Consider the following 21,736-nt stretch of genomic DNA (forward strand, 5'->3'; position numbering starts at 1 on the left):
CAGCTGCATCCAGTGCTACCTTCCTGTCAGCACTGCTGGCCAGCACACCCACCCCAGGTGCTCCCCACAGTGTTGGGAGCCAGTTGATGCCCGACTCCTACGCAGGTATATTGGGGCAGGAGGGCTCCCTGTGCCCCTCCCCTTTTCTAATACTCCCACACGGGGAGGCCAATTTTAGCTCCTAAGATCCAGAGAATGGACATTCATCAACATGACATTAGTTACAGGAAGTGGGTTGAGGGAAAACACTCAATGAATTTAACTCCGCTCCCCAGTGCAGTCAGTGGCAATAGTCTGCTTTTACACAAGTGTAACAGAGTAGGATGGCGCCTACCGCTGCACTGTGGGGTAACAACAGTGGGACGTAAGCAAAGAAAGGGAGCAGTCGATAGTGTTACTTTAAGTTGAAATCCAATAAAACAAAGCGTGAAAAGAAGTTACAAGGTTGTAGGTCCCCCAGTCCCGGCACCACTTTCTTTGGCTTTACAGTCACGTGTTCTCCCCTGTTGTGGTGTGTAAGATTCACACAGACAAAAGGGGAAATCGACTAACTGATTCAACAGAGGAAATGGTGACAATGACTCCACACAAATGCTGTCAATTGCACAAACAAACTGAAATACAAAACAAAAAAAGAGAGAGAAAATTCTCACGAATCCCATGCATCTATGGTCATTTTAGCAGTTACTTTTAAGAATAGTAAGTAAATAGTGATCAGAGGGATGGAGTCTTTTTTTTTTTAATCAAATACAATACAGTACTGCGTTAAATGTAAACTACTAACAAAATAAAGGGAAAGCAGCATTTTTCTTTTGCACAGTAAAGTTTCAAAGCTGTATTAAGTCAATGTTCAGTTGTAGACTTTTGAAAGAACAGCCATAACGTTTTGTTCAGAGTTATGAACATTTCAGAGTTAGGAACAACCACCATTCCCGAGGTGTTCGTAACACTGAGATTCTACTGTAGTTGGGCATAGCATTTTCAGTGACAGTGGGAGGGGAAAGAAGGCATTTTTAAGACAATTGTCTCCTTCCATCCTCTATGACATTTGCTCAAAAAGTCAACTGGCTCTTGGTTGCTGTGAACTTTTTACAGGAGACCAAGTGCAGAGAAAGGGTTACAAGCTGTTTTCTTTCTTTAGCCGCATGCTCTGTGAACTCACCGCAGGCTATATGTTCAGATAAACCAAGCAAGGATTATTCAGAGCTCTCTATTTTCTTGGGCTTTGGGGAGAGTAAACAAGAGAAATTCAAACTGCTCAGCACAGTGCAACAAAAGGATTCCTCTGGCAGAGCAGCAAGGCATGGTTAATTCCTTCAGCAGGCAAAAGAAACCTAGATGTATACCATATTTGCTGTCTTACAGTTCAAAATTAGGACAGTTGCTATTTATTACAGTGTGGGTTTTACTCTAAAATCACGCCACCACATCCAAGGAACAGCTGAAATACTTCTGAAAATCATACATAATTAAGAAAGCCTAAGCAGGGCAATGCAGTGCCAGGCAGGGACCATATGCTGATACTGGAGTTTCTCTGCTTGCACATATGATGTAACAGAGCAGAATTTGCCTCCTAAATGCTATTGGGGGGAAAGGAGACCCTAATATCAGTGACACCAATGAGTGTGCTGGGGTGCAAGTGAGGGCATTTGTCCGATAGTATCAGTTAATACTTGATTGTCACCTACCGGTGTATGTAGCCTGTTTCTCTGGGGAACTGATTAAATAGTCTAATGGGTCTTTGTTTTTAGTATGTGAAATGGCTAAATAAAAGAGAGGCACTTTAAATCTGAATGCATTTGCACTCAGCTTCTTTGAAAGTCTAGGATTTATTCTTTAGTCCAGACACAGGAATAAATGTACATGATTATGGGCACTGCTTGTTATAATGCACTATTCTGTTTTGGTGCTTGAATACTCATGGGCACAACAGCATAGAGCCAGGCAGTGTACTACCAGAACAGGCTGTGCATGCCACCACTCACACTGCTGGCATTGCACCTGAATCCCTACCTGCTGCTCCCTTGCTGTTCTATTGTCTGTGTATTCCTCATCTGAGGCTGCCAATTACACCACCTAAGCGCCTTTCACTTGTGATGTGCCTAATCCAAAAATAAATCACCAAGATGAACAAAGAACATTCTATTACCATGGAGGAGTTTCATATTCACCAAAGAGCACCTCCTGAGGTGTGAGAATACTTCAGCCATGTCCGTACACTCCTCGGCGACGACAGAGGCTGCCAATAATGGTGCTAATTAATTCCATCTGTGATGGCGGGTTCTGTGAGAAGGACTCTATTCAGTAGAACTGGACCAAGACCATCAGCTTGAGTCACACAAAGGTATCGGGAGATAACTTTCAGTCACCACTACCTTGACTGGAGTCAAACAGAGACCCCCAAACGGTTCTCCTAGCTCGTTCTCCAAGAGAAGAGAATATATTTGGGGGTCTAGTATAAAAGTTTCCTGCAGTAAGAACACTTTATACAGCTCCATAGATGTGCACGGTGCTTTTCTGACCAAACGTTAAGGCCCTACCTTGAAACACCTACATTCCAGGCACTTCTGAGGGCTTTGAAGATGTAAACACATGATCAAATTAAGCTTCACAACAGCAAGAGGAATGGGTAAATATGAACCATTACTCCCACTTGAAAGGTGGAGAAATTGAAGTTGAGAGAAGCACTGTGCCCTGTCCAAAGCTGCACCAAAGAGCATCAGTGACAGAATCAGCACTATCAGAAAGTAGGGGTTCTTGCATCCCAGTGGGATCAGCCTATTAGACGTTAGTGCCTGCATGACCTTAGGTACTTTTACATGCTACTATGCCTTTACATGTAAAAGTATATCCTTCCAGATATATCACTTTACTGGGGTAGACTGAAGGGTAGCTGTGTGCCTCATGAGGAAGAAAACACAAGTGAGAAGTGTATGAAGAGGCACAGCTGTGATCTACTGGATTTTTACTGGGGATAGTAAAATAAGCAAAGGGATGGGAATAGGAGATCATGGGCTCACTGTATAACCTTGGATAAGTGAATGCACCTCTCTGTGCATAAAATTCACTGTCTATCAGCTGGGGACACTAATGCTTAAAGCATGTAGCATGCTTTCTGTGCTATGTAAATGCAAAATATTATTCAAGATTTATCATTTTAGCACTTTTTGTAAAAGAACAGTGGCCTAAATTATCAAAAATTCACATACAGAAATACATGTACATAATCTGTGTGTGCATTTTTTCATCTGCAGCTCTGAAAATTGAGCATTTACAAGGGACAATATTTTACCACAGAACTTTATAGAAATTAATTTTGATGACAGTTCTGCAACTGCCATGTTTTTTTACATCAGCCTTCATTCAGAATTCTTCAGCGATTCATAACCCTATTCTTGAATGTCGGAAAATTAAAAGGCCAATTTACAGTTGTCAATGCACTTAACCTTACATACAATGCCTTCTTCATTAGTGCTTTAATGTTGTTGCTGTAATTGGCAGGGATCTTTGAGAAGCCTAAGATTCGGTAAATAGGAGGGAAGAATATTCAAAGTACCATTCCGTTGCCAAATTTGCCCTCAGAGGACGTTATGTGTAATAAATATCAACGATATTAGATCAGAAGTATCAGATTTACAACTGGCACTTCCATAGGAAATGTCATTGGAATTAATGCTGTAGCAGCTCTGACCCTAATTCTTCCTGGCAGAGATCTAGAAGGAGGCAGGCAGCAGAGTAGAGAAGATACCAGGTGGCTGGTCCAAAACTAGCATGATGGACAGTGTCTGTTTTTCTGTGATCACCACAAACCTCAGAGTGGGACAAAAAGAAAAAGGGCAGGAGAAAAGAGACCTGACCCAGAGAAATAACAACACTGCCGCATGTGCCTCTCCTCTCTCAGTATCACCAGCTTCCACTAAGAGATAGGGTATGTTTGTAGGTCCCACTGCAGCATTAGTTTACATCATTCAATAAGGATTCCATTACCTGATTGTCATAATGGTCACCTGGTAGGCTTAACATTTAATAAATTCCCTATATTTCTTTTTTTTTTTACATTTCAATATCACTTGAAAGCAGGCTGTATAAGATTCAAGAAATGGTGTTCATGGTATTTACATATTTATACTCATTCCCTGTCTCACATGTCCCTTACCACATCCACTGAACAGCCTCACATCACCAAGGAAAGTTCCTTTAATACAGGGAGGTTTTGCATACTAAAGGGTCTGTCTATTCATCTCTAGGTGTGCAAGAAATTTATGGTTGCAACCCCTATCAAAGTTAATGGGAGTTCTGAGCATTAATCTTTCTTTCACTGAGGGAAGAGGCCTCACCGGTTTACACTGAAGGATAACCTAGAAGTATTTTAAATGTTAACTTTGTCCTTTTATATTTGCCAGTCAAGAACACCGAAAAACCTGACAAGAGGCCCTTAACAATTAATGGGAAGTCAGAGAAGTGCTGGTTCCACAGGCCTGCAGACCTGGTTTAATGACAACAGAACAGAGGAAGACAGGAGGAATAGGAGTCCTCTCTCTTTCTGTTTTTCAAGGTAGTGCTAAAATAACCCATTAAAAATAAAATTCAACACAAATACAAATACAACTAACAACAGGGACCCTACCTGAACAGCTGAAGGCGAACACCGCCTCTCTCTCCTTAATAATACTTAACTTACAGAACAAGGTATGTTTTCAAAGTAGATTCCAAACATTCAGTAGTCAGTCTTTGCTACATCCCGTGGGATAGGAAAACATTAACCCCACTTTACAGGTGAGGGAATGGAGGCCTAGAGGCCAAGTGACTTGTCCAAAGTGACAGAGTGCAGATTAAAAGTCAAGAACTCACAAACCTGTGCTTAAGCCATTAGACCACATTGCGCTAAACTCACCTCCCTAAGGGCTGAAGTGAATATTGCACTATTGTTTTTGGCTAAGATCATACATTGCCCATCTAGATTCTTTATGAACTGCAACATTGTAGTATCTGAGCATCTCAGAACTATAAATGAGGGAACAGTCCTCTGGGTCACTCCTGTGAGATAGGGAAGTATTAGCCCCATTTTATAGATGGGGAACTAAAGTAAAGTGATTGATTTATCTAAGGGCCACACAGAGAATCCATGGCAGAACTGGGAACTGAACCTAGATCCCCAGCATCTCAATCACAAGGACCATCCTTCATTTCTGTGCCCAAAACATTTGGGCCTGACCTTTAACCAAGCAAACCCTGAAATCTACTGTAAGTTTCTGAACTTCAGACAGTACAAGGTGTTGCTCAATATCCTTTTTCTTTGGTTATACATGTTTCGTGTGTGTAACATATTATGTTATGATGTTTCATTATGGTTAGAATTCATAATATTATACAGTAATCCTGTGGTCTCTTTGGTTGCTGCCGTGCTGGGAAAACCCAGAAGTGTAAATGCAAATAGAACACCTTCATCAGGCAGCCTGTACTCTACACCAGAGACAGCTGCATTTCAGTGATTCACTGTATACACAAGGCCAGATCACAGCCTCCCAAGGCAATTTCATAGGAAGGATGAAAAAACTGTGGCGTTTCCCCAAATTGTCCTGGAGACAGATGGGGAAGGTTTTCCCCTTATTGGAAAATATAGCAACTTGGTCACTAAGACCTGAAGGTCCTTGGTGATCTGACAGACACACCAGGCCATGCATGTAGAGGCCCTGTACCACCACATACACTCCCCCTGGCTCCACCACAGTTGCACTGGCAGGAATGCCCCCCAAACCTCTCCAATGGAGAGTTTCACAGGCAGATGAAGGTTGCCTTGATTTTTTTCTATGACCACAAAATGGACTGCAGAGGAAGAGGAGAACCGATGTCTGCCCAGCCAATGGCCCCCTGGGGCAGCCCTTCCCCAAGTGGAGTGCCCCAGGGGTCGGTCCTGGGGCCGGTTTTGTTCAATATCTTCATAAATGATCTGGAGGATGGTGTGGATTGCACTCTCAGCAAACTTGTGGATGATACTAAACTGGGAGGAGTGGTAGATACGCTGGAGGGGAGGGATAGGATACAGAAGGACCTAGACAAATTGGAGGATTGGGCCAAAAGAAATCTGATGAGGTTCAATAAGGATAAGTGCAGGGTCCTGCACTTAGGATGGAAGAATCCAATGCACCGCTACAGACTAGGGACCGAATGGCTAGGCAGCAGTTCTGCGGAAAAGGACCTAGGGGTGACAGTGGACGAGAAGCTGGATATGAGTCAGCAGTGTGCCCTTGTTGCCAAGAAGGCCAATGGCATTTTGGGATGTATAAGTAGGGGCATAGCGAGCAGATCGAGGGACGTGATCGTTCCCCTCTATTCGACATTGGTGAGGCCTCATCTGGAGTACTGTGTCCAGTTTTGGGCCCCACACTACAAGAAGGATGTGGATAAATTGGAGAGAGTCCAGCGAAGGGCAACAAAAATGATTAGGGGTCTAGAACACATGACTTATGAGGAGAGGCTGAGGGAGCTGGGATTGTTTAGCCTGCAGAAGAGAAGAATGAGGGGGGATTTGATAGCTGCTTTCAACTACCTGAAAGGGGGTTCCAAAGAGGATGGCTCTAGACTGTTCTCAATGGTAGCAGATGACAGAACGAGGAGTAATGGTCTCAAGTTGCAGTGGGGGAGGTTTAGATTGGATATTAGGAAAAACTTTTTCATTAAGAGGGTGGTGAAACACTGGAATGCGTTACCTAGGGAGGTGGTAGAATCTCCTTCCTTAGAGGTTTTTAAGGTCAGGCTTGACAAAGCCCTGGCTGGGATGATTTAACTGGGAATTGGTCCTGCTTCGAGCAGGGGTTTGGACTAGATGACCTTCAGGGGTCCCTTCCAACCCTGATATTCTATGATTCCCCACAAGGGGACCCTGGTCTTTCAAAGAGGTTCCAGCAATGGAGAGAATAAGCACTATGGAAGCAGCTCAGACTCACCCTTCCATGTGAGAAAGGCTAGAGGCAGAGGGTCCCCTCTCAAGATCTCAAGGGGACCACTGGGGTCCATAGCACTTTGGGTTCCATCCAGAAGAAAGATGCCATAAGAACAGAAGATACCAGCAGTCATTTTTCTTCTAACATTTTATATTTACACAGTTCATAATATCAATGATGACCTCTAGGTCAGACGTTTCCTGACACATTAGACCATCTGGACTAAGACCCCCCAGGCTCTCAACTCTGTCAGCTGGTCATTAAAAGCCAGAGAATCCCCAGCATGAAGAGATCATTCATGCTTAATTAATAACAATAAACATATGTTTACTTTATACAAGAAACAGAACATGTCCATTTCTCCATTACATTAAATCCATCCAAACAGGGAGATTCCATGTTTGGAAAATACGAAACAACAGACTGGACTTCTACATAGAGTGCTTCCGCCGACGTCCCCGGGCTGAAATTATGCAAAAGAAGCATCACTTGCCCCATAACCTCAGCCGTGTAGAACACAATGCAATCCACAGCCTCAAAAACAACTCTGACATCATAATCAAAAAGGCTGACAAGGAGGTGCTGTTGTCATCATGAATAGGTCGGAATATGAACAAGAGGCTGCTAAGCAGCTCTCCAACACCACTTTCTACAAGCCATTACCCTCTGATCCCACTGACCAAAAGAAACTGCATTACCAAAAGAAACTACAGCATTTGTTCAAGAAACTCCCTGAAAAAGCACAAGAACAAATCTGCACAGACACACCCCTGGAACTCCGACCAGGGGTATTCTATCTGCTACCCAAGATCCATAAACCTGGAAATCCTGGACGCCCCATCATCTCAGGCATTGGCACCCTGACAGCAGGATTGTCTGGCTATGTAGACTCCCTCCTCAGGCCCAACGCTACCAGCACTCCCAGCTATCTTCAAGACACCACCAACTTCCTGAGGAAACTACAATCCATCGGTGATCTTCCTGAAAACACCATCCTGGCCACTACGGATGTAGAAGCCCTCTACACCAACATTCCACACAAAGATGGACTACAAGCTGTCAGGAACAGTATCCCCAATAATGTCACGGATAACCTGGTGGCTGAACTTTGTGACTTTGTCTTCACCCATAACTATTTCACATTTGGGGACAATGAATACCTTCAAATCAGCAGCACTGCTATGGGTACCCGCATGGCCCCACAGTATGCCAACATTTTTATGGCTGACTTAGAACAACGCTTCCTCAGCTCTCGCCCCCTAATGCCCCTGCTCTACTTGCGCTACATTGATGACATCTTCATCATCTGGACCCATGGAAAAGCAGCTCTTGAGGAATTCCACCATGATTTCAACAATTTCCATCCCATCGTCAATCTCAGCCTGGACCAGTCCACACAAGAGATCCACTTCCTGGACACTACGGTGCTAATAAGCGATGGTCACATAAACACCACCCTATACCGGAAACCTACTGACCGCTCTTCCTACCTACATGCCTCCAGCTTTCATCCAGACCACACCACATGATCCACTGTCTACAGCCAAGCTCTACGATACAACCGCATTTGCTCCAACCCCTCAGACAGAGACAAACATCTACAAGATCTCTATCAAGCGTTCTTAAAACTACAATAATGACCTGCTGAAGTGAAGAAACAGATTGACAGAGCCAGAAGAGTACCCAGAAGTCACCTGCTACAGGACAGGCCCAACAAAGAAAATAACAGAACGCCACTAGCCATCACCTTCGGCCCCCAACTAAAACCTCTTCAACGCATCATCAAGGATCTACAACCTATCCTGAAGGACGACCCATCACTCTCACAGATCTTCGGAGACAGGCCAGTCCTTGCTTACGGACAGCCCCCCAACCTGAAGCAAATACTCACCAGCAACCATATACCACACATCAGAACCACTAACCCAGGAACCTATCCTTGCAACAAACCCCGCTGCCAACTGTGCCCACATATCTATTCAGGGGACACCATCATAGGGCCTAATCACATCAGCCACACTATCAGAGGCTCACTCATCTACCAATGTGATATATGCCTTTATGTGCCAGCAATGCCCCCCTGCCATGTACGTTGGCCAAAGTGGACAGTCTCTACGTAAAAGAATAAATGGACACAAATCAGACGTCAAGAATTAGAACATTCAAAAACCAGTTGGAGAACACTTCAATCTCTTTGGTCACTCGATTACAGACCTAAAAGTGGCAATTTTTCAACAAAAAAACTTCAAAACAGACTGCAATGAGAGACTGCTGAATTGGAATTAATTTGCACACTGGATACAATTAACTTAGGCTTGAATAAAGGCTGGGAGTGGATGGGTCATTACACAAAGTAAAATTATTTCCCCATGTTTATTCCATCCCCCACCCCCACCCCCCACTGTTCCTCAGACGTTCTTGTCAACTGCTGGAAACGGCCCACCCTGATTATCACTACAAAAGGTCCCCCCCCCCCCCCACCGCTGCTGGTAATAGCTCACCTTACCTGATCCCTCTCGTTACGGTGTATATAGTAACACCCATTGTTTCATGTTCTCTATGTATATAAATCTCCCCATTGTATTTTCCACTGAATGTATCCAATGAAGTGAGCTGTAGCTCACGAAAGCTTATGCTCAAATAAATTTGTTAGTCTCTAAGGTGCCACAAGTCCTCCTTTTCTTTTTACTATATGAAGTGTCATTCTCAGATCTCTGTTATCTAATCAAAATTAAAGGAACTTGGGTGATGAAAGGACAACTTCACACAATACAGCAAAGATTAATAGCCATGCTCTACTGTGGGAGGGAATGCGGTCTAGTGGTTAGAATAAGGACGACCATCCTCAGGTTTCTGAGACTCTATTCTCAGCTCCATCACCAACTTGCTGGGTGATCAAAGAAAGTCACTTCACATTCCTTTACCTCCTCTTTCCCCTCTGAAAACTCGTATAACAATGTTAACTTATCTAACAAGTGTGTTATGGGACTGTAGTAGTATTCTAAAAGGGCAAGGAGATCCTTAGATGAAATGAGCTACTGAAATGCAAAGTATTATCTGTAATATCAATCTTACCTCAATTAATGAACACACGTGGTTTATACCTTCTAAATCATTACATTAAAAACCTGTCAGAAAGATCACTCAGCAAGAGGAAGAACATCAATACACAGCCACGTTCTATTCAGCACATCGGATACCAACAATCACACGTAAACTTCTCTCATATTTAATCAGTTAAAAACAAGCATCACCTTTCGTCTCACAAGAAAGCCAGGATCCAATACATTTTTCAACAGAAAAACAAGTGGTTTGGGGGAATGAGTGGGGGGAGAGAGGACAGTTTTGCCAAGATGGCTAACATAAATGGGTCCTCTCAAATGCTGAAATTAAAACACAGGATTGGAATGCATCATGAAAAGACATGTAAGCACGTATACATATCCTGAAAACTAATACTCCACAGTGAAATAGATCATTAAGTTCCTCTGCCTAATTTTCTCCCTATTCCTCACTGTTTCGGACTTCACTAGACATCCTTCCTGCTATAGAACCTTAGCCAAAAAACAAACTAAATTACAGAAAAGCCAATGACTTCTCCATTCTGTCTGTTTCTTTAGCTGCATTTCAAAGTTAATGTACAAATGATCTGGGACTGTCTCAATAATATCTGTTTATTTAAATTATCTTCCTTAGCTGATATAGCAAACATCTTACTGATAAGAAACAAAAGCATCAACAAATATTCAAACATATCATAACATTAAACATATCATTAAACATAAATTATGAACGATAGCTAAAAATTCCACCAGTCATTTTCCTCTCTCACTAGGTGTTTTTCTCTTAGATATATGTTCTCCCTCCACTCCTGTTCAATTTATCTGCATTAAGACATAATCGATGCATGTCCCAATCGATGCATGTCCCAATCATGTTTGAGGTTTATACACCACTATGCTTATAGCCTATTTTTTAAATTTTCTTCTTTACTGTGCTAATGTCTCAATAATAAAATCTTTTGGTTTCTTTTCTAAGGTTAAAAAGAAATGAAAACACAAACAGATTCACAGGAATAAATGACAATTTCCTTTATTTTTGCTTGTTCATTAAGCAGAATGCCTACCTTTCCCAGTAGTCATAATCTGCAGTGATCCTGAGATGCTAATAAAGAGCACTGTGCTCTAAAAGCAGCCCTACAGTACATCTCTCAGTAACTTAAAGCACCAGTAAAGTCTCCACCCTCCCCAATGGCTTCTCTGTGTGACCTAGCACAGACGACAACTGCTACCCTATTCCAAAATAAAAGCCTACTCTGCACTCAGCTGAGCAACATTTGTCCTCCTGAGACTGTTCTTTCACTTCCCTCTTTATTTTAAAAGTGTCATGACATCAGAACAGGATCCAGTAGGATGTTTGTCAAAAAGAAAATCCAGATAATTTCTGCCCACTTTTCGGATAGTTTTCTAGAAAACTAGCAGAGCTAACCTGAGGGATCCATTTTTATCTTGTAGACCATGCTCAACATTGTGCTATTATTATTAGCTATCTGTAGCACCTAGGAGCCCTAGTCCTGAACTGGGACAGCACTGTTTTATCAGCGCACCTTATACATTCAAGAGGGCATGACAAGGACCTTTACTGTCTTCTAAATGTCCCAAAGATAGGAGTCTATTTCTTTTCTCTCCTTTTTCAAGCGAATGCTCGGTCAATTAAATTAATTTTACTTTTCATCACCAAGGCAGCGAGATGCATAGAACTCAAACCCGAATAGACAATTAAGCATGCAATGAAGTGTGAATCCAGGAAAACACAATGTGTTTGCTAGTTCAATCCTCTTGAGACATTACAAAAAGCGTCCCCTTCAATTTTGTAATTTCCTTGTTTGTAAGTGGCTTGCTACACACACAACATCACAGCTGCAGAAACACTGCAGCACAGCAAATCTTCCCCTATCATGTCAAAATAGCATAGTGGCCATAGTCTATGACTGGAATGGCAGAGAAAAGTCTAGAAAATTTCTAGTTTTCACCTAATCACTTCCAAGGTCTCAAGATCATTACGAACAAACTGAGAAACAAAACAGGATTAATGCAAAGTGTAGTATGGCCACATTAGACTAAACAATCCCTTCACTGTAAATAACACTTAAGAGTATCCAAGAGTAAAATTCATCTTTATGCTCAGGCCTTTGGCTGGGATGGGTTTATTGTGTTCGTTATCAGTGGTGTTGTTTTATTATTAATAAATTATTATATTTTTCTTTGAAGGGGGATTAAGCAGGCCATTATTATATGATGAAAGTCTGTGTGTGTAGTGGGCCCCATTCTAAACAGAAATCAATAAGCAGCAGCTTGAGATTTGTGTTATTAGTATAAAGTACTCTAAGCTGCTATGCTAAGGGAAAGCTATGGGGTAAACAATTCAGGTCACAAAAGTATGAACTCAAATCCCAGGGGTTTTTTAGCCCCATCCTTACAGGTAAAATTCCCTTCAAAATCCATGAGGACTTTGCCTGAAGAAGGAGCAAGGTTCACACTGACTCCTTTCTCCTATGGCAAAGTATCGAAAGACCACAACCTTTTTTCTTGCATGCCCCACTTATTAATTAAAAGGGATTCCCCCTGTTCTGCACAGAGACAGGTGTCATCCTGCAGGGATGGGTGCTGCGCTGCTAGCCCCCCCGTCTCCTGGAAGTAGCCACACTGATACTGGATGCTCAGAGCTTCCAGCTGTCAGACCTCCCACCTGGATTTCCACAGAGAGCAGCACCACCCCTACTTCACCTCCTACTCATCCCTGAGCCCTGCTCCATGAAGTGCCCAGTCCAAGCAGAGATCCCGTTGGGGGTAGGGAGAGGAGAATATCTGGGCACGCACCCACCCACCTCAGCCCCCGTCACACAATAAAAGGGGTTATCCTCCACGCATGGACCACTGTGGACCTATCTGGTTATGAGGATGACTTCAAGATTTGGTGTATGGAGTGTTTATTTGTAAAACACAGTGTTTAATGGCAAACAATATCAGATTGGAATTTTGTAATGATCAGCAGGATTTAAAATTATGCATCAGAGACTTTGGTTACCAACAGTTTTGTTTGCTTATGACACGATCGTCATTTCCAAATTGAATAGGAGAAAATGACTATATTGTAATATTGATCATTTACCTTTAGTAACTGCTTGATCGTGTGCTTAACCTGATCCTTTCTGAAACTTGAATTTAGAAGTCTGTGTAATTAGAGCATGATCCAAAGCCCATTGCAGTCAATGGAAAAACACTGATTTCAACAAGCTTTGGTTCAAGCCCTTCTAGGCCTAAATCCAGGAAAAGCAGAACAGTGGGGGATTTATGAGAGTAAATTAAATCTACATTTATGTCCAAGGGCCTCCCTCCATACCACATCCAATTAAAGACCATCATGCGACGCCATATGAAGATGGCAACTGACTAGGCCTGCAATTATTGGCTCTTTCATGCTGAAAATCTATTTCTCCCAGGGATACAAGTAGATCTGCATAATTAGCAAAGGCAGTTACACAAAAAATAATTCGCTTGCTGAAAGCCAAAGAGATGAAAAAACTGTAATTTTTGCCTCAAGAGGTTGACTAATTATATGTAAAAAACAAAACAGATATATCAAGAATCATGGAGAAATCCAACATTCACCTTAGCTCTATTTTCTGGCTGTAAGGTTTTCTGGTAACCTAGCAACATACTTACAAAGCAGCATACTTACAAAGATGAAATCCTCCCCTCTGTCTGCTATATAAATGAAATCCACTTCAAATTACTATTCGGACCTCTCCCCTCTTCGCCCCCCACCCCTGTTGTTTTATTCATAATACTATTAAGTCTTAAATCAAAGTCCAGATTCACAAGGAACAACATGAAGTGTTTCTCAACATCAGTTTGAGGAAATTGTGATGAACCACAATGTAAACAAAAAAATGCTGAAATAGTTATTTGGAAAAATATACAATGGCTCAAATTCTGATCACAGTTACACTGGTGTAAATCCACTGGCTTCAATAGTGTTTCTCTAGATTTATATCAGCGTTACTGATAGCAGAACATATCCCATCATTTTGACCAGCGTTACTAGTAAACTGAATGTCTCACTCTTCAGACCAAAAAATTTTGCTTATCGTCTGCTAGGAAATGCTGTTTGTTCAAGATAGTCCTAAATGACTTACAGCGCACTTCCCAAAAAGTACTCTCAATATACATAAACTCTCACTCTAGCTGCTGGTTTCTTTTACATAAACATCGGTGATCTGATAAATACATCTATATCCAAGTCAATATACTTTGAGAGCTAAAAGATCAGTTTCAATTATAGTTTTCCATTGTCTGATTCTCTTGGCACATACCACTTTCAGTGAAAACAATAATTTCCTTTCTGCCTACTTAATTTCCCTGCACATCAGTATAAGGCAGGCTTGACAACCATTTCTGAACACTGTCATAGTTAGCACAGGTCAGTGCTCCTGGGTGGCCAGGACTCCATTACAAACCGCCCCGTTCGCCAAAAGTATGCTGACAGCTACCCACCAAGGAGGCCTTGGGCATGGTTTTAAAACATGGTTCTAACATGTGTGGACATAGGGGTAACTTCACTTGTTCTCACCTGTCTTATAACCATACTAGAAAGCCATGCTCTAACCCTGGACAATAGCAAGGCTAAAACAGCTGGTGAAATCCTGGCCCCATTAAAATCAATAGGAATTCTGCCACTGACTGTAGTGTTGCCAGCATTTCATCAATAGTTTTCGAACATGATCATCACAGGAATTTTCTGTCTAGACACACCAACATAAACCATGTTATAACATGCTTTGGGCACAGTGATGTTTAAACATGGTGATTTCTGTAGCGAAGACAGGGACTTACTGTCATCAAAATGGCATTTAATCCCGTTTACAGGAATCTGTATAGAACAATGGTTTTCAACCACTTTTTTTTATTTGCAGGCCCATAAAAAATTTTGAATAGAGGTGCGGACCCTTTGGAAATCTTAGGCATCGTTTGCAGACTCCCAGGGGTCTGCGGAGCACAGGTTGAAAACTACTAGTGTAGAGAAAGTCTGAGGCTTTGTCTACATGGAGCTTTTTCCCCATGACACGGATGCAGCATCCTGGGGGCTAATACTAGTGCAGACAAGCCACTGGTCTGGGCTTCCTCTAGTACTGATGGAGCTGCACCAGCCCCACCATTATCCTGCTCAGATAATATCACATTTAAACTGCTGCCAGCTGACCTACACTCACACACTCCCTCTACTGTAACATGAGACGCACAATGCAGACACAGCCTAAAAGGAGCAGTCTTCATGATAATAAGGTAGAGAACCTGACAATAAGCACTGCCATCTGCCAAACTCTGAAAGGGATCAGCAAATTCATGAGGCTGTTTCCTGTGAAAAGCTAAGCTTTGGGGTGCATCTTATGTATTACCTTTCCCATAGACTCTGATGGATGTTGATAGTATCTCCTTTGTTCTAAAAGCAGGGATAAAACAGAACCTCTCTGGACAGCACATTTGTCTTTAGGCTACAATGAAACACGTGATCAAGGCTGAAGACACAAGTCTCATTTACTGTCTAATATCATCGATAGAGGGCATCATCTGAACAAAGATTTATTGCACAACGTTTGTTCATACATTGGATAGAGAGAGGAAAGGAGGAGGCTGGGTTGGGGTAGTTAGGCAGAGGGAATGAATCTGCCTACAACACCAAGGGAAACTGAAAAGCCTGAGAATTTTCTTCTCAGTTAACCCACCACACTCTCACACAGGTGTTTTGTTTATTTCTGTGAGTAGTTATGCTTCCATTTAAAAACAGCAAACATATTTAAAGTGGTGTTTTAAAAAAAAAAATCAAGAAAATAATATATTGTCTATGTTTAGTGAATCAAGACAAGGTGAATTTCAATAAGTCAAGAACAGCTATTTAGAAAAGACCCATTTCTCTTCCTCCATTTCTCTACTTCATGATACTTTCACAGTTTTGGTGCTTGTAACCATGGTACCTAAGGCACCTGTGAGACTACACAAAGTGCTGAGATGTTAAAGACTGTCCTGGGGGCTAGCAAAATCTCCTAAGGGCCTGGGGTTAGGCAGGTTAAGGAGCTGATACCCTTCTCAGTTATATCCAGGGTATAATAATTATACAGCTAAAATCTTGCTCTTGAAATATGAAATTACTCCCCTTTTTCTACTCTCCAGCAAAACTTATTCTTAATTGTGACTCATTCTTTGGATACAAACTATTGTCCTAGCCATATAGGGTTGTGATCCATCTGATTTTCCTCCAGAATTGCCCTCATATTATTCAGATAATCCACTTGCAAGTTGAGCTTGTGGCGTGTTAATAGGTTCCAAGGCAGCTTCCAATGACAATGAATCATCACCATCTCACATCATTTCAGTGCAGTGGGGCTCTATTGACACAATGTGGTAACATGACATCACAACACCATGATGCACAAGTGTGTCCCATCAAATTCCAACAAGCGCCAGCACTACATATGACATAACCAGATGAACTCCTTTTAAGGAGAACCTGCCTTAGATACATCCAGAGTCCACATTAGCATCTCTCATTAAGACATAATGGACCACATTCATCCACATTCATAGGAAAAGGGGTAAACAGTGGCAAAATCTGCAGATGATACAAAACTACACAAGATAATTAAGTCCCAAGCAGACTACGAAGAACTTCAAAGGGATCTCTCAAAATTGGGTGACTGGCAACAAAATGGCAGATGAAATTCAGTGTTAATAAATGCAAAGTAACGCACATTGGAAAACATAACCCCAACTATACATATACAATGATGGGGTCTAAATTAGCTGTTACCACTCAAGAAAGAGATCTTGGAGTCATTGTGGATAATTCTCTGAAAACATCCACTCAGTGTGCAGCGGCAGTCAAAAAAGCGAACAGAATGTTGGGAATCATTAAGAAAGGGATAGATAATAAGACAGAAAATATCATACTGCCTCCATATAAATCCATGGTATGCCCACATCTTGAATACTGCATGCAGATGCGGTCACCGCATCTCAAAAAATATATATTGGACTTGGAAAAGGTACAGAAAAGGGCAACAAAAATTATTAGGAGTATGAAATGGCTTCCGTATGAGGAGACATTAATAAGACTGGGACTTTTCAGCTTGGAAAAGAGACAACTAAGGAGGGATATGATAGAGGTCTATAAAATCATGACTGGTGTGGAGAAAGTAAATAAGAAAGTGTTATTTACACCTTCTCATAACATGAGAACCAGGGATCACCAAATGAAATTAATAGGCAGCAGGTTTAAAACAATAAAAAGGAAGTATTTTTTCACACAATGCACAGTGAGTCTGTGGAACTCCTTGCTAGAGGATGTTTCAAAGGCCAAGAATATAACAGGGTTCAAAAGAACTAGATAAATTCATGGAGGATAGGTCCATCAATGGCTATTAGTCAGGATGGGCAGGGATGGTGTCTCTAGCCTCTGTTTGCCAGAAGCTGGGAGTGGGTGACAGAGAATGGATCACTTGATGATTACCTGTTCTGTTCATTCCCTCTGGGGCACCTGGCATTGGCCACTGTTGGGAGACAGGATACGGGGCTAGATGGACCTTTGGTCTGACCCAGTATGGCCGTTATTATATTCTTTGTCTAACTTCACTGACATCAATTAAGTTAGATCGGGGTGAATTCAGCCCAACTTGTCCTGGTCATTCAATAGATTGAACTAAATGTACAGTAACTTGGAGAACATTGCAATATTTGATAAAGGTGTAAATTTTTCCTTCCCACTTCTAGATATAGACAAGAACATTGGTTCTCAGTTACATTCTTCTGAACAACAAAAAACATCCTTTATGGTGAAGAAACTTCAGATTTTCCTCCATTGTAAACAAACACAATTTCCCCCATATTCAGCTGAGTGTTTTATCCCACTCCATCACACAATGAAGTGCATGAACTAGCCTTCACTATTCCCAGATGTACAGGAAAAAATATAACATTTTGGAATGAGGCACACAACTTATTTTATGAATTTCCACAACACTGATAATTCACAAAAAAAAATGGAAACCATCACAGGATTCTACTTACCACCTGCACCCTGGATCATGTTTCCAGATTTTTGGACCTCATCAAATTTTGTAAAAATTACATTCAACCTGTTTGAAAGGTAAAGAAAATGCATTACATAATGAGTAATCAAAGTGATTTACTGTGGCCCCTGTAACTTAGAGCACTAATTAAGGGACCAATTCTGCTCCCACTGAAGTCAATGGGACTTTTGCTATTGACTTCTATGAGAACAAGATGAGGACCTAAACTATTTTTTGTATGACATATAGATATAATATTTGATTATTAATTAAGCAAAGAGTAAACAGAGAAAAGACAGAGACACCAGGTGGCATATTATAGGCAGGACTGGCAGCACTGCTATTATTAAGGTTGCCATTCCCATTACAAAACCCTGTTTCCAGTTGCTTATGACTTCGCTGTACTTTAACCATTTGCAGAATTGTTGATAAAGGAGAAGTCTTGCATTTTAAAGAACATTCTTGTTTGGCCCTGACATTTCTTTTCTGTTCATGCCTTCACCTTGGCATTTCCACTGCAGCAGGAGATCTTTACCTCAGCACAATATGCCGGCCTATGAAGTTTAGTCCTCAGAGTGTGGCAGACCTTTATGAGGGTGCACATGCAGGCAGGGGGAGACACTGTAGCCTATACAGCCCCCCCTACATACCAGAACTTGGTAAAACAATTCCTTCCCAAGCTCCCCTTGGGGTAATGCAGCTCCACACCACCCCTGCTTGGCCCAGGGGCTAATTGACACAACTTGACCTTTAATGTCTAAAACATTCTTCCAAGCAAAACCAAAAAACTTCTCGCTATGCCAAACATTCATTACACATAACACATACACACTGTAAGCCTGAAAGCAAAGCACAGAACAATTAATTGCAACTCATATTAGCCCATTTTTTAGACATGGAAGTTGAGGCTGTGAGGTTAAGAGACAATAACAGAAATCATAATGAAGCCTGATGCAAAAAGTCCCTTGTTCTGGAGTTTTAGACTGTGCATGTTGTAATGGTCAAAGTGTCAACAGTCCCTCTTCTATCAAAGGGCATGCTAATAACATCCTGAGTTCTATGATACCCTGCCCTTGGAAAGCAAAGGGAACCATACCTTGTGACAGCTAAGGCCACACTGGCCCTTTGCCAGGAGCCAGAGCACAACAACAACATTTATCAGACTCATTTAAAAAAATCAGATCCGAATGCACTTCTCCAGAATCTTTGCTAGTGCTTATTCCCCAAAGTTTACATCCGCTTCCTGTTTCCCCTGCACTGCACACGCACATAAACTCCCTTCCCTTTCCTCTTTCATACGCCGCCTTCAGATCCACTTCTTTCTCAAAGACTTCTGGCAATCATCTCCTCTTCATGTCTCTTCACTATTTGGTCTCATCTATGGAACCCTATATTCCACTGATCTAAGCCAGGGCCTTATCCTGTGTGGTGCTGAGCACCCTGAATGGGGGGAAGTTCATATGCTCAGCATTTAGCCCCATTAGACATTTTTATGGACAGATTTTCGAAGGAGCTCTGGATGTTTTCATGATTTTTTTCAATTTGAATGAAAATAGTGTCCCAAATTCTCCATGGGGTTGCATTAGCATAAATGATAGGAGTAGTTAGCCCATGGAGCTTTTAAATGTATTTAAATGTTCCCCTGCATTGCTATGAACCCTTGAAGGTGGGAACCAGAAAGTGAAGCTGACCAGTCTAGTTTCACCTTTCAAACTGAATGAGGAGCAAAAAGTAAACAAACTGCATACACTGACTTCATACATTCCATGAGTTAAAGTCTGAAGGGACAATTATGATAATTTAGTCTGACCTCCTGCATACAACAGGCCTTCAATTTTTACACAGTGATTCCCATATCAAGCCCAATAACTTGTGCTTTTTTTTAACTGGAATTTTATTTCTGTTTTCAAAATAATCTACGGTATCATTATGCAGACAAGACTCATACACGCAAAACTGTTTGGTTTAAATAGACAGTGTTGCAAGTTCTCACAACTATATTGCATCTCCCAATATTTGCTGATTTTCTTAAAGCCCCAGCTCTTGGAAGAAGTGATTACTTGAGGATTACTGGAAAAAGGCTAATGTAGTGCCAATCTTTAAAAAAGGGAAGAAGGAGGATCCTGGGAACTACAGGCCAGTCAGCCTCACCTCAGTCCCCGGAAAAATCATGGAGCAGGTCCTCAAAGAATCAATCCTGAAGCACTTACATGAGAGGAAAGTGATCAGGAACAGTCAGCATGGATTCACCAAGGGAAGGTCATGCCTGACTAATCTAATCGCCTTCTATGATGAGATTACTGGTTCTGTGGATGAAGGGAAAGCAGTGGATGTATTGTTTCTTGACTTTAGCAAAGCTTTTGACACGGTCTCCCACAGTATTCTTGTCAGCAAGTTAAAGAAGTATGGGCTGGATGAATGCACTATAAGGTGGGTAGAAAGTTGGCTAGATTGTCGGGCTCAACGGGTAGTGATCAATGGCTCCATGTCTATTTGGCAGCCGGTGTCAAGTGGAGTGCCCCAGGGGTCGGTCCTGGGGCCGGTTTTGTTCAATATCTTCATAAATGATCTGGAGGATGGTGTGGATTGCACTCTCAGCAAATTTGTGGATGATACTAAACTGGGAGGAGTGGTAGATACGCTGGAGGGCAGGGATAGGATACAGAGGGACCTAGACAAATTGGAGGATTGGGCCAAAAGAAATCTGATGAGGTTCAATAAGGATAAGTGCAGGGTCCTGCACTTAGGACGGAAGAACCCAATGCACAGTTACAGACTAGGGACCGAATGGCTAGGCAGCAGTTCTGCGGAAAAGGATCTAGGGGTGACAGTGGACGAGAAGCTGGATATGAGTCAGCAGTGTGCCCTTGTTGCCAAGAAGGCCAATGGCATTTTGGGATGTATAAGTAGGGGCATAGCGAGCAGATCGAGGGACGTGATCGTCCCCCTCTATTCGACATTGGTGAGGTCTCATCTGGAGTACTGTGTCCAGTTTTGGGCCCCACACTACAAGAAGGATGTGGATAAATAGGAGAGAATCCAGCGAAGGGCAACAAAAATGATTAGGGGTCTGGAACACATGACTTATGAGGAGAGGCTGAGGGGACTGGGATTGTTTAGTCTGCAGAAGAGAAGAATGAGGGGGGATTTGATAGCTGCTTTCAACTACCTGAGAGGTGGTTCCAGAGAGGATGGTTCTAGACTATTCTCAGTGGTAGAAGAGGACAGGACAAGGAGTAATGGTCTCAAGTTGCAGGGGGGGAGGTTTAGGTTGGATATTAGGAAAAACTTTTTCACTAGGAGGGTGGTGAAACACTGGAATGCGTTACCTAGGGAGGTGGTAGAATCTCCTTCCTTAGAAGTTTTTAAGGTCAGGCTTGACAAAGCCCTGGCTGGGATGATTTAATTGGGGATTGGTCCTGCTTTGAGCAGGGGGTTGGACTAGATGACCTTCTGAGGTCCCTTCCAACCCTGATATTCTATGATTCTATGATCTCAGCTTCCATTTAAAAAAGAAGTAAGTTTCTAGCCCTTATGGTTGTAGAGAAAAATCTTGAAAATATGGCCCAACTGAACCTTAAAGGTTCAAACACCAGGAGGTAAATATAAAGAGACCAACATGTATAATTTTTTTTAAAGATCTCACAATTGCTGAATATAATGATTT

The 21,736-nt window shown here is 42.0% G+C and overlaps 1 protein-coding gene across 1 annotated transcript in view; it reads right to left on the reverse strand.

Annotated features, from left to right (window-relative positions):
* The window catches only part of CLASP1 (cytoplasmic linker associated protein 1), a 269,429-nt gene that overhangs the window by 166,314 nt on the left and 81,379 nt on the right, over window positions 1-21,736 (reverse strand). Inside the window, exon 8 of the mRNA XM_077830446.1 lies at window positions 18,068-18,135. Within this exon, the coding sequence (XP_077686572.1) occupies window positions 18,068-18,135 (68 nt within the window). The remainder of the gene's footprint in view (window positions 1-18,067; window positions 18,136-21,736) is intronic.

Source organism: Eretmochelys imbricata, chromosome 11, assembly GCF_965152235.1.
Source record: "Eretmochelys imbricata isolate rEreImb1 chromosome 11, rEreImb1.hap1, whole genome shotgun sequence".
Classification (NCBI taxonomy): domain Eukaryota; kingdom Metazoa; phylum Chordata; order Testudines; family Cheloniidae; genus Eretmochelys; species Eretmochelys imbricata.